The sequence below is a fragment of the Triticum urartu genome, chromosome 7A, assembly GCF_056163025.1.
Source record: "Triticum urartu cultivar PI428250 chromosome 7A, HENAU_Tu73, whole genome shotgun sequence".
NCBI lineage: Eukaryota > Viridiplantae > Streptophyta > Magnoliopsida > Poales > Poaceae > Triticum > Triticum urartu.
Genome location: NC_141879.1, coordinates 214,370,633 through 214,383,021, shown reverse-complemented (window position 1 = coordinate 214,383,021; position 12,389 = coordinate 214,370,633). Strand labels below are relative to the sequence as shown.

Here is a 12,389-nt window from a genome sequence, read left to right as displayed (position 1 = left end):
CCTCGGCATACTATATCACAACCTCGACCCAATCAACAATTGGGACATGGCCAGGGCAGACCATTGTCCTACCCTGCCACCATCAAGCCGCCGCCATAGCAACACCTACATGTACTAGTGCCCATCGCCTCAGAGCACCCGACCGGGCATTGCCACCCCACCATTGTCACCGAAACCCAATTCAAAATATGAAGGCGTCCTCACCTGGACTAGAGGCCACCGCTCAAACAGTGACTATGACTGTTCCCCTCAGCGCCAACCCATGCTGCCGCAACAATGCATGATGATCCACAGTGCCCTCCTAGATATGCCCTGCCCATCGAAGCAACGTAAGGTTTTGCTGCAACAAGTTGAATACGGAGGCCACACCACATTCACAGCCACGCGGGCTCTGCTCAACTTTTGCGAGGCGGATATCTGGTAGAGGCAGAGGGTTCAATGGTGGCTTCAACATGTCTCCTGAATTTCCATTAAGGATGAGAAGAGGGAATACATATGTCAACATTGCTAGAGATCGACAAAAGTCTCGTGTGGTTCAAAAATGCAAACCGAGTTAGACGATATGCATAATTGTGGTGCATCTGGACCCAACGTTACGAGCTCTCAACTGAGATGCGACAATATATGGAGCCCCTATTTTGGTGGATATGAGTCACAACATGTGCCATTATATGTCACCCATTTAGGAAAATACATGGATGAACCTGCCCATATGCATGCATCTCATATGCCAAAAAATAGGAAACTATGGAAAAGACAAAAACTCCTGATTTTTTACAGCAAACTCAATATTTTGTTGTACACGAATAAAAAAATTCACCCATGGAAAACTCCCATCGATCTTTCGGCAAAAAAGGCATAATTTTGAGGACATAAAAGTGTGAACAATAACCTCAATATGATGCTGACTTTGTTTTTTTACCACAATACCATCAAAGTCATTTAGTAGCGAAACTTTTTTACAGTAGTGAAACACATGGTCATGTTTGTTGCCAAAGAAAATCAAGATTTTTCGACCTTTTTCGCAATTACTATTTTTTTGGGGGTGCACATACACCCAGGTTCCAAACATCCTCCTCCACTCCCTCTATCCCTATTTAAATCGCGGTATCATTAATTGTGATTAGACTTTGATCATAACTTCACCGATAACATATGAATTATATGCCATACAAATTATGCCATTGGAAGTTGTTTTCCAATAAAAAAAAGAGAAGTTTATTTTATATGACATGTAATCCACGTTTCGTTGGTCAATTTAATGATCAAAGTTGAACAGCGAAAATATGCGTGAGTCATAATATAAATATAGACTAAGAGAGTACACATCAGAGACACAATTTGTCCGTTATGATCCATCTTTTGTTGTTTTCCTGGTTAAGCTGCCTGAGATAGGTGTAACTCAGGCGGTTCATCAGATTCGTCGGCCAAAGATATGTTGCTAGAGATGGACCATGTTGTAGCGGTGTATACATCACTACTTGTACGCGAAAATTTGCAGGGACATGCAGGTGTGGGGACATGCACCTGCCTGGCCGCACTTAGCCATACAATTTTCTCGCGATCCGCAAACTCGTTTAATTCCCTGCAGTTCCCTGCACAATTTTAAGTTTTACCTTCTCGACTTAGTGAATTTATCATTTCTTCCTACCAAGTTTTAGCAAGTGAAACTTAGTAAAGTTTAAAAAAAAACTTGTTAAAATATATTCAAAAGTGGTTTTATTTCAAAGCCCTCATAACAAGGAACCTGAACATGCAAACGAAATATAAACTAGACTTCTGAATATAACTGATTCAAATTTAAAAGTAAAAAAAAAATAGCATGAGAGATGGGTCGTGCCCCCGCATTTGCGTGGCCACAAATCGCCTCGCCGCATACTGAGATCTGTGCAACAGAGTGCAACTATTTTTGCAAATTGATCTGATATTAAATGCTTCCATGTCCCACTTTGCCGACCATTTTATGTATCACGTACCAGCTAGGGCACTTCATCCTTTCGACGTGTCCACGGAGTGCTGAGTCAATCCTAGCAAGCTCCATCACCGTATTAATTTAGCGGCAAATGGTCACATGCAGCTACTTGCTCGGACCACGATAGAAAAGGAACCTATTATTTGTTCTTGATGCCCTGCACATATTATTCGTGCCGACAGCCTACATCGCGTATGTATGGACATAGAGTGCACTTCTTGTAATTCAAAAGTACCGGCACATCCAGCACCAAATATACACCGTTGATAATTTATTTTTCTATACATGCATAAACATTCTCGAAATACTTCTGATAAAAAGAGATTTTATTTACTCTTAATGTTGCATCAATGTGATTTCTGGCCTCATCATATAATTTTTTTTGTGGAGCACAATATAGTTGCAGGCGCTCACAAACACTTACATAACTCACTCATATGAACGCATGGAGTCGGCAATGAACCCGCTTTTCAGAAAAGTATTCTAAATGCGTTTTGAAATGTCAAAAAATTTAAACAAAATTCCGTGCATACATGTTTGCAAAAATATGTTCATGGCACAAAGTTTTGTGAGAAAATAGTCTTTTTATTTTGTCATTGCAAAAAAGACAATCTTTAGTGCTTCTAAATAGTATTTCATGAAACAATGTTTTGTCTTTTTTGCACGGGTCACAAAAAAGGTTGTTTTCCATGAAACTTTCTATGCACACATAGAATATGGAGACGTCCACATACACTTTTTTCCGGAATTTTTTGGCACTTCAAAATGTGTTTTTCAAAGTGAGTTCATATGCATCCGGATTCATCCATGCATTTCCTCACATGCATACCCTATCTCTATGAGCTTATTCGAGAGACCAAGCAAGCATGACGAAGTAGCAATATGGGCCTCATTATTGATGAGCGTGCTGTTTACCACTAAAAAATAAAACCAATGAATTTTGAAATAAATCAAGAAAAATATGAACACCCATGCCAAGTCTAGAAACTGAACCTGACAAACCAAGGTGCACTCAATTCGCGGCCTCAGTGTAGCTACTGGTGGGCATGCCATACGGTCGGCTCTTACACATCGAGAACGCATATCGTAGCTTGACACAAAAGAAATACAGTACAGTCTAAGGAGAAGGAGAACCAATCCAAAGGCTAATCGCTCAATGCTAAGAATTTTTTATACTCCCTTCGATCCATATCAATTGACGCTACTTTAGTACAACTTTGGTACACAATTGTATTAAAAGAATATCAATTAATTTGGATAAGAGGGAGTACTTCATTTTCATGAATTACGCAAGCACTCTACAATATTTGCAAAGCCAATCAATTAAATTGGATATGATATACTACTACATCAATCATTGAAATCCGGCAATTATCCATACATGCACGGATGCGCCACGACGATCTCTACTTTTTTAGCTGCCTTAATCAGCAAGTTGTTCTGTATTGTCGATCACACGTAAACCCAGGGATGAATGTCAATGCCCGGCTCCATGGGCTAGCTAATCAAGTTCGACAACGAGATGTGCGAACGCCCAACCGTATATGGCATCTAGTTACTGAAACTTTAGCTCCTACCATTATCTCAACTATTACAGGCAAAAGGTGCATTGCCTCCTATAAATAGGGCCTAACTGGAAGCTTATACCATTACCAACTCATCCTAAGCTTGCTAGCTAGCTTGATCAATCTGATCACCCACAATGGCTGTCAAGTGTATACTTCTGTTTGGTGTCGTACTAGCGTCTTTCCTGCTTCTCTGCCAGGATGGAGCAGATGCTAGAGAGCTCACCGAAACTAAACCTAAAGGTCTCTCTCTCTCTCTCTCTCTCTCTCTCTCTCTCTCTCTCCACACACACACACACAAATAACATTTACCTACCCGCAACAACGAAAAATCATTTAACCTAATATAATTACTGTTCATCCAAATATGTACGGACACTGAGCGGCACCTCCACTTGATTGATAAATGATATTTTCTTGTATGCATGCAGAATCCGAGGAGAAGAATATGAAACCTGGGTATGGAAACAATGGGGGAGGATATGGAAACAATGGAGGATACGGAAACAATGGCGGAGGATATGGGAACAACGGAGGATATGGAAACAATGGCGGAGGATATGGAAACAACGGTGGTGGTTACCAGCATGGTGGAGGATACGGAAACAACGGTGGTGGGTACCAGCATGGTGGAGGATACGGAAACAATGGTGGAGGGTCTGGAAACAATGGTGGTGGGTATGGTGGAGGGTCTGGAAATCCTGGATATGGCGGTGGTTATGGCAGTCCTGGCTATGGTGGCGGCAACAACGGTGGATATGGTAATGGTGGCAGTGACCCAGGACGTGGTGGTGGGTACGGCAATCCTGGCTACGGTGGTGGCAACAATGGTGGGTATGGCAGTGGCTCTGGTGGAGGGTATGGCTCTGGTGGCGGGTCTGGCGGGGGTGGAGGTTACGGTGGAGGCTCCGGTGGTGGTGGTGGCTATCCTTGAGGTGGATATGGTGAAAGGGGTCAAAATGGTGGATGTCACCAAGAAACAACTAGACATATATATGTGTTTTAAATAAAACATGTTCAGTCCCACAAAAACATGCTTGATGTGCTTGAATAAAATTTGCTCCTTATGCTCGCATATACGAGCAAGGTACCTATAAGAGCATTTTGTAGTCTCATGTTTATGCACGATATGTCAAATAGATTCTAAATATTGTGGCACATGTTGTAAGGAGTTCCATAAAGGAATAAATGTCTAGTTTGTTTTTTTTTCTTTTTTTGAACCGGGCGTACCCCTTTCCATTTGCATTAAACGGAAATATATCAGTTCCAGGAAGTTAGAGAGGAGGGAAAGGAGGTAGCGAGTTCAAAGCACTGCCAGGAAACCCACCGTGCTCGCCCGCCATCGCGACGAGCACTATGGGGCGAAAACCTGACAGCACCATACAGTTATACAAATCCCTGACCACCATCTAAGCACGAGACCAAAAGAGACTCAGAACGCTAAGAGAAACAAACAGCATGCAAGCCGAGGAGAATCGCCTCCAGGCTAATCACCAAGCCAGCACTTCTCCATCATCATCTTTTGCACTTCTGGCCTTCTCACACAACGCCATCAGCCTGGACGTACTCGAGCGGATCATCTCTGCACCTTGACGTAGTTCCTCCGCGCCCCCCTGCTTCTGAAGCCCTACCCAATACAAAAGAAAGGAACATGCCGAAAACACAATCTCAAACGGAGATTTAATCAATTTCTTCTCAAAGGTAGCTCTATTACAGGCCAGCCAGATGGCCCAAGTCACAGGCGCCAGGCCAACAGTGAAGAACTTATCTCTTTTAGGCAAGAACATATTACACCACACATAATATTGCCAAACATTGTTAGGACATGTGTCAGTCCCCAGGACCACACCTATAGATCTCCAGGCCACACGAGCCACATGGCAGGAGAAAAACAAATGCGAACTCGTTTCCAGTTGGCCACAGAAGGAACACACAGGGTTTCCTGGCCATTTTTTCCTCTTCATCACCGATCTGGTGAGAACTGCATCTTGTGCCATTTGCCATAGGAAAACCTGGATTTTAAGCGGAAGCTTAGCTTCCCAGATCCCTCTATGGTTGCAGCCACTAATCGACTTCTCCAGCCATTTATACATAGATTTAGTGGAGTATTTGGCATTCTTATTAAGCCCCCAATAGACCGAGTCTCTATCAGCAGAAAGGTTTAAGCCTACAATTAACGCACGCATTTGATCCCATTGATCTCTCAGATCAGGGTCAAGGCGGCGTCTAAAGAACGAAGAGGGCACAGCACCACCGAAATTTTCCACTGTGCAATCTTGATCAGTGCAAATTGCAAACAGCCGTGGGAAGGATAATTCAAATGGTGGGAGACCATTCAGGGAGTCTTTCCACACCCTGGCCAAGTTATCAGTCCCCAAGGTAATTCGCCTCCCCACCATGTATAAGTCTTTAACCTTCAGAAGAGCCTTCCAGCAAGGCGAATCAGAATATCTCGAGGACATTGTGGCCACAGATTTGTTATACAAATATCTCGCTTTTACCAGATCTTGCCACATCCCTTTCTGGGTTTCAAGTTTCCACCACCACTTCACCATAAGGCTGATATTTTGTTTCCTGAGGTCTTTAACCCCCAGGCCCCCTTTCTCTTTCGATCTACATACCCTTTTCCATTTAAACAGGTAGTAACGATTCTTCTTATTGCAACCTTGCCAGAAAAACTTTCTTCGGTGCTTATCGAGCTTATCTATAAAGGTCTTACTCATGAGCCACATCGACATGTGGTACAGAGACAATTGCGACAGCACCGAAGTAAGCAGAGTAAGCCTGCCCCCTATAGAGGCAGCATGCCCAATCCAAGTCCCAAAATATTTCAAATAGTTGTCCACAATAAATTCCCACACCGAGTCTTTCAAAGAGGAAAAGCTCACTGGCATCCCCAGGTATTTGATTGGAAAGTGTCCAATCTCACAGTTGAAAAGCTCAGCATACCCCTTATCGATCTCCGCATCTCCCCCAATAGTTAGAACCTCACTCTTCTGAAAATTCACTTTAAGCCCTGACATCAGTTCAAACATGTATAACAGGATCTTAAGATTCATTGCCTTCTCCATGTCATGTTCCAGGCAAATGATCGTGTCATCTGCATACTGCAGAATGGCCACCCCGTTTGGGATGAGATCAGCAGCTAAACCAGTTAGCAGGCCATTTTGTTGAGCCTTGTTGATCATTTTATTTAGGCAATCTGCATCCAAATTAAACAAGAAGGGGGAATGTGGATCTCCCTGGCGCACCCCTTTCGCGCTTTGAAAGTATGGTCCTACAGAACCATTCAGCTTGATGCTGACCGTACCATTGTATAGGATTTGTCTCACCCATCCACACCAAGTTTTATTGAAGCCTCTCAGCTTATGACATTCCAAGAGAAACTCCCAGTTGACTTTATCGTAAGCCTTCTCAAAGTCTAACTTCAGCACCACCCCAATTCTTTTCTTGACATGGGTGTAGTTCAATATCTCATGAAGAGACATGATACCATCCATAATATTCCTACCCTTCACAAAAGCATTTTGCGAAAGGCTAATCAGCTTATCAGCGTACTTTTCAACTCTCCTATCCATAGTCTTAGTAATCAACTTATACGGGCACCTAAGGAGGCAGATAGGTCGGAACTGTTGAATTCGTTCAGCGCCCGAAACTTTAGGAAGAAGAGTGATCACTCCGTAGTTGAGACGCTGCACATCAAGCGTCCCATCATGGAAGTGCCTAAAAATCCTCATAATATCATCTTTGACAATATCCCAACAATGTTGGTAGAACTCTGCAGGAATATTGTCCGGGCCAGGTGCTCTATTGGTATCCATTGCAAACAGAGCCTCTTTCACCTCCTCCACAGAAAAGTCCTTAGTTAGCTCTTCGTTGTCCTCTTTCATAAGTTTCTCCGAATCATCCCACGCACCAGGGTCCATGTGAAAGATGTTACCAGGTGCTGGACCGAACAAATCCTTATAAAACTCGTGGCGTGTGAGATTAGGTTATCAGTGCCCTCGATTTCCACGTCACCACACTTCAACGTGTGAATGGTGTTTTTTCTTTTGCGCCCATTGGCTATCTTGTGGAAGTAATCAGTGTTAAGGTCCCCTTTGAGCAGCCAGCGCTCATGGGACTGTTGAAGCCAGAAAATTTCCTCATTCACTAGAATCTCGTGCAGCTCAAAGTTAATGTCAACCTTCCTATTATACATCTCAGGCAGCAAAGGGCCTTCTTCTTCCAGCTCTTCCAAAGCGGCTAGTTCCAGCCTAAGCTCTTCTTTCCTTTTTTTTATCGTGACCATATTTGTGGGATCCCCACCCTTTAAAGAAGGTTTTAAATCTTTTGAGCTTAATATTGAGAATGTCTATAGGGTCTTTTGCTTTAACAGCTTTGGACCAGATTTTCTCAACTAAGGGCAAGAAGTTCTCATTTTTGAGCCAGGCCAGGTCGAACCTGAACTCTCTAGGCTTAGGAGCTTCTCTACCCGAGTCGCCTGAGGAAAGGAGTAAGGGATTGTGATCAGAAAGCTCGCGAACAAGCTTCCTAACCGTCACGAGAGGAAATAAGTCCTCCTAGTCACTAGACATCAGAATTCTGTCTAGCTTTTCTAAAGTGGGATGGAATTGGTTGTTGGTCCAGGTGTATTTGCCACCACTACAAAAAATTTCTCTCAGGCCGAAAGCATTGATAACAGAGTTAAACATATCCATGGACTTATGGTTATGGGCCTTCTTATTCTTTTCTTCCCCATTTCTCAATATATTAAAGTCGCCTCCCACAATATAAGGCTTATCCATGGAGGAGCAGAAGTGAGCGAGTTCAATCAGGAACTCCTCCCTCTTATCTTCATGAGCTGGCCCATACACCACTAATATACTCTATATACTCTTCTTATTTATATCTTTCAAGTCAAGTTGGATCATATATCTACCAGTGTTGCTATGGACAATGTCTAGATTGCCTTTTCTGGCCCCAGCCAAAATCCCACCAGATTTGCCATTTGAGGGGTTCCAGACCCACTCAAATATATTAAAAGGGTCAATCTTCCTCAAGCATTTAGAGGAGATGTTTTTCTTCATAGTCTCCTGCAACCCTATGAAGTCGAGTGTATGGTCACTAATTAGATCAGAGAGGCAGGTGGCCATACCTTTCTTGCCCACCCCTCTACAGTTCCAAATGAGCCCTCTCATTTGGAACGGTTTTTTTGTTTCTTGGCCCTGGTAACCCTGCCAGGAGCCGGGGCAGAGTTACCACCATTCTTCCTATCCTCAGTCACCAGGTTCTTTTGACTTCTAGTCACAGGCCTAGAAATCTTAACCGATGATCTGTGGGTTTTCTTTTTACTGCCATGCTTGGATGAAACGAACTCATCCTCAAAATACTCATCTTGCTCCAGCCAAGTTAAGCTAAGAGGGGCTTTTTTTCCTAGACCATTAATCACTAACATGTTATTATCGACATCATTGTCTTTGTTCATAGAATTTTGTTTATTCATTAAGTTTTCTCTAGCCTCCTCAAGCTCGCGTAAAATGTCAACGCATGTAAAATCATTGTCAGGAATGCAAACTCCCATTTTATTAGCTCTACATATCAACTCAGCATCCCCTAAAGCAGCAAAAGAATTAGTTCTAGGGTTTGAAGTATTACCTTCCATGGTTTTCTTCTTCACAGCCATAGCCTTTGTCATCATATCCGCCTGCCCCCCCTGAGCACAGCGAAGACTAAACCTCAGGTTAGCTTCAGGAACCAAAGGGGGAGTTGGGACGATCTCATCTTTGCAGTCAGGTGATGGTAAATGTACCAGATAATCATCTGAGATCTTCATATTAGGATCAGCCTCTCCCACCACCTCGGACACCTGTGAGACACCAGTTACTATTTCTGCGTAAGAAGATTTTTTTCACAGTACATGGCATATCATTCACCTGTATATCACGCACCCAAGTTGTGCACTCCGGCACGGGTTCCTGAGCCTCGCAATTCTGCTTGTTCTCAATTTCCAAATCATAGGACACCAGAGCAGAATGCTCATTTGGCAATCTCTCAATGAACAGGGTCGTATCCTCATCACTCTCCGACGAATCAGAAGAGTCGTCCTTTACTGCATTGGTCTTCTCAGAGTCAAGCTTTTTCTCAGAGGGAATCAGGCGACAGGCCTTGCCCCCCCTGAAGGAGGAGTTACCAAGGTCAACAGGAGCCTGGGCTCCTTTCGAGGATTCAACCCCCCTCCTTCTTGTCTTTTTCTTTTTGGGGTAGTGATGTTGTTATTATCCTGGTTCCTAACAGCCACAGGGTCATCTTCGACAGGAGGATTTCTAACCACAACCTCTTCCACTTCATACAGAAATCTGTAAAAACGTCCCCCCATGCACCCCTCAGCAGAAACAGGAAGTTCATCCACACTGCGGCATCCAATTTTAGCCCGGACAGATGAAGGTCTTTTCAGAGTAGACATATCGATCTCCAAGGTCACACCGACAAGCCCACCCACAAATGCCACATTCTTCTCACATCTCTTGTTTAAAGGGATCTTGCTGATTCTAACCCAGGCAATTTCCATCAGACTCTCACAATCCATGTCATCAGACCATGGAGTGATGCGAACCACAGTCTTGTGTTTCTTCAGGGTAATATATTCAACAAAAAGGGCACGCTCTACCTCCCTAACGTTAGGAAACCTCATGACATACTTGTTGGGGACCAAGAGATGAGCAGAGCATCTCCAGCCCTGACCGATGTACACCCCCATGTCATCCTGCAGATCTTGCTTGGAGATATTACCCTCTACAATAGTGATCAGAACATTTGTATTCTCTCTCGGAGGCTGCCTCTCCATGCTATAATCAGGAAAATAGCAAAAACCCTGCCCCTTAGATTGGAAACCACACATAGCAGGAATACACTCCCATGGAATCAAATCAGTACAGACAATCGACAGGTGACCCTTTCTCTTGCAACGCTCACACGGAGCCTGTGGGCATCTAGCAGTGTAGTGACCCACAAGGTTGCAGATCTGGCATGCATCAGGCATGGGGTTAGGGTTACCAGCGTTGACGGGAAGATCACGCCTCACAGTGGGGGTAGGAGACTTCCCATGAGGACGACGTGGAGCTTTATCCCCACCTTCGCCGTCGGTGGCCGTCGTCCAGCGGTTAGGTCGAGGCAGTCCAGATCCGCCTGAGCCCGCCGCGGCTTCCCACTTGTCGAATCCCGTGTCACCAGAGCCCGACGCCTTGGTGGTTGAGGACTGCCCCGCATCCTCCTTGCGCTTCCACACGTTGTTGTCTCGCCCCCGGCCGCCACCGCGGTCGAAGCGCCCCGCCCCACGGCCGTGCCTGCCCGCACCAAAACCATCTCCCCTCATCTCTCCGCCTCCACTTCGCCTCCCAATCTCAGGATTCTTTGGTGGGATTTTTGCGGGAGGTGGAGATGCGACAACATGAGCAAAGGATCTACTGTCGCCGCGAATTTTCCCCTCCCACCACGAAAAAATAAGGAGGAACCCTACCCCCCCCTCTGCGGCGGCTCCCAGAGGTGAAGCAAGCATTCGTCCAGATCTGAGAAAATGGTACGCGGACGGGACGGCGGGGCTTTTGTACCTGAGGCGGGTGCCGAAACCCTAGATCGGGGCGGATCCGGGCGGTCGATGGCCGCGTCGCCTACGTGTCGCAGATCGGCGCCATGGCGGCCCGGGCCACGGCCGAGCACCCCAGGGCCCGCATCCGGTCGTGGTGGTGGTCTTGGCGGGCCACACATGGTCACGTCCACCTTGTTCCCGTGCACCGCAGCACCGCTCCCCCGATCGACGCGACACTCCGCCCCGTCCCCGCACGCTGGCGCCCCTCCGTGAGACGACCCAATCACCGGCAGGCGATCGTGGATCTTGGCGAAGTGGCATGGAAAGGACACGACCCCTCCAACATCGATCCGCTCCCCCTCATGAACGTACCGCGCATCGACCAAGCACCCGCGGCAGTCGAGGAGAGCGAGTCGCTGGATGTCGCTGCGGAGGAAGATCTCGCCGTCGCGGAACGTGGCGGTGCGAAGCACCAGATCGGCCGCGTACGCCACCCGCCATCGTATGTCGCACGCCATTCGCGATCGGACCCAAATCGCTGGATATCACCATACCCAGCCTGGACCTGCCAAAATATTTGGTTTTTTCGTAGCACGGGATCGGATCAAACCCCTGCGCAACTCAATGTCTAGTTTGTTGTTCTCTAGCTGGATAAACCATTTCTGCATTGCTATGTACAATTTTTCTATGCTTTCCTAACTATTCAATCCAAGTGTTGAAACAGATGAGTTCGACGCCAGACAACACTATATCAGGAACATATTAAAATAAGAATAACCTTATGTCACAAATGAGAAAAAAACCGTATATATGACTTGCTTTGTGTAAGAGGATATTACATACTAGACTCTCAAGCAACCCAAATTAAACAACATGAACAAACATAAGGACTGATGAAACAAACCATCCTGGCTATTGCCCTTTATAGACAGTATATAACGTGGGTAAGTGCCCCCAATTTGTAGTAACGTACTCCAAAAGTTTTGTTACTAATATCACATCATACAATAACTACTAGCTGGATATGGGTGAAATGATCTTCCATATAGGAGTAGTATGTGAAATCCCAAAGGGTACGCAGGTGAGAAAGCACACATGCATATGCCCACACATCTGATTTGAGATCGACAAACTTGTTTGATCTTATGCCCCTTGATTATTGTTGGGGGGGGGGGGGGGGGGGGGCGTGCATGTGCATGCTTTTGGCAGAGTTGCATCTGTCACCCATTCCACCTCCTATGCCATTTTATTTTATCTCCCAATTTCAGCCTATTATATCTTTTGA

At 45.3% G+C, this 12,389-nt stretch overlaps 1 protein-coding gene and 1 long non-coding RNA gene across 3 annotated transcripts; one reads left to right on the top strand and one right to left on the bottom strand.

The window, feature by feature from the left end:
- Positions 1-3,545: 3,545 nt before the first annotated feature.
- On the top strand, positions 3,546-4,747 carry LOC125522550 (uncharacterized). Of its 2 annotated transcripts, XM_087536472.1 has the most exons (3): positions 3,576-3,780; positions 3,969-4,032; positions 4,090-4,747. In XM_087536472.1, the coding sequence occupies exons 1-3, from the start codon at positions 3,675-3,677 to the stop codon at positions 4,469-4,471; spliced, it is 552 nt and encodes a 183-aa protein (XP_087392598.1). In that variant the 5' UTR covers positions 3,576-3,674; the 3' UTR covers positions 4,472-4,747. The 2 variants fall into 2 exon arrangements, with proteins under 2 accessions (XP_048543554.1, XP_087392598.1); XM_048687597.2 differs by having other exon boundaries at positions 3,546-3,780; positions 3,969-4,747.
- On the bottom strand, positions 4,443-9,238 carry LOC147959065 (uncharacterized). The gene is made up of 2 exons (XR_015611417.1): positions 9,175-9,238; positions 4,443-5,164 (listed from the first exon to the last, which is right to left on the bottom strand). It is a non-coding gene; the product is annotated as an uncharacterized LOC147959065 (long non-coding RNA).
- Between the last annotated feature and the right edge of the window lie 3,151 nt (positions 9,239-12,389).

Excerpts from the sequence above, each read along its gene's own strand:
- LOC125522550 (XM_048687597.2), top strand. The coding sequence starts at position 3,675 with ATGGCTGTCAAGTGTATACTTCTGTTTGGTGTCGTACTAGCGTCTTTC. Across the intron at positions 3,781-3,968 it reads CACCGAAACTAAACCTAAAG|AATCCGAGGAGAAGAATATG; the intron begins GTCTCTCTCTCT and ends GTATGCATGCAG.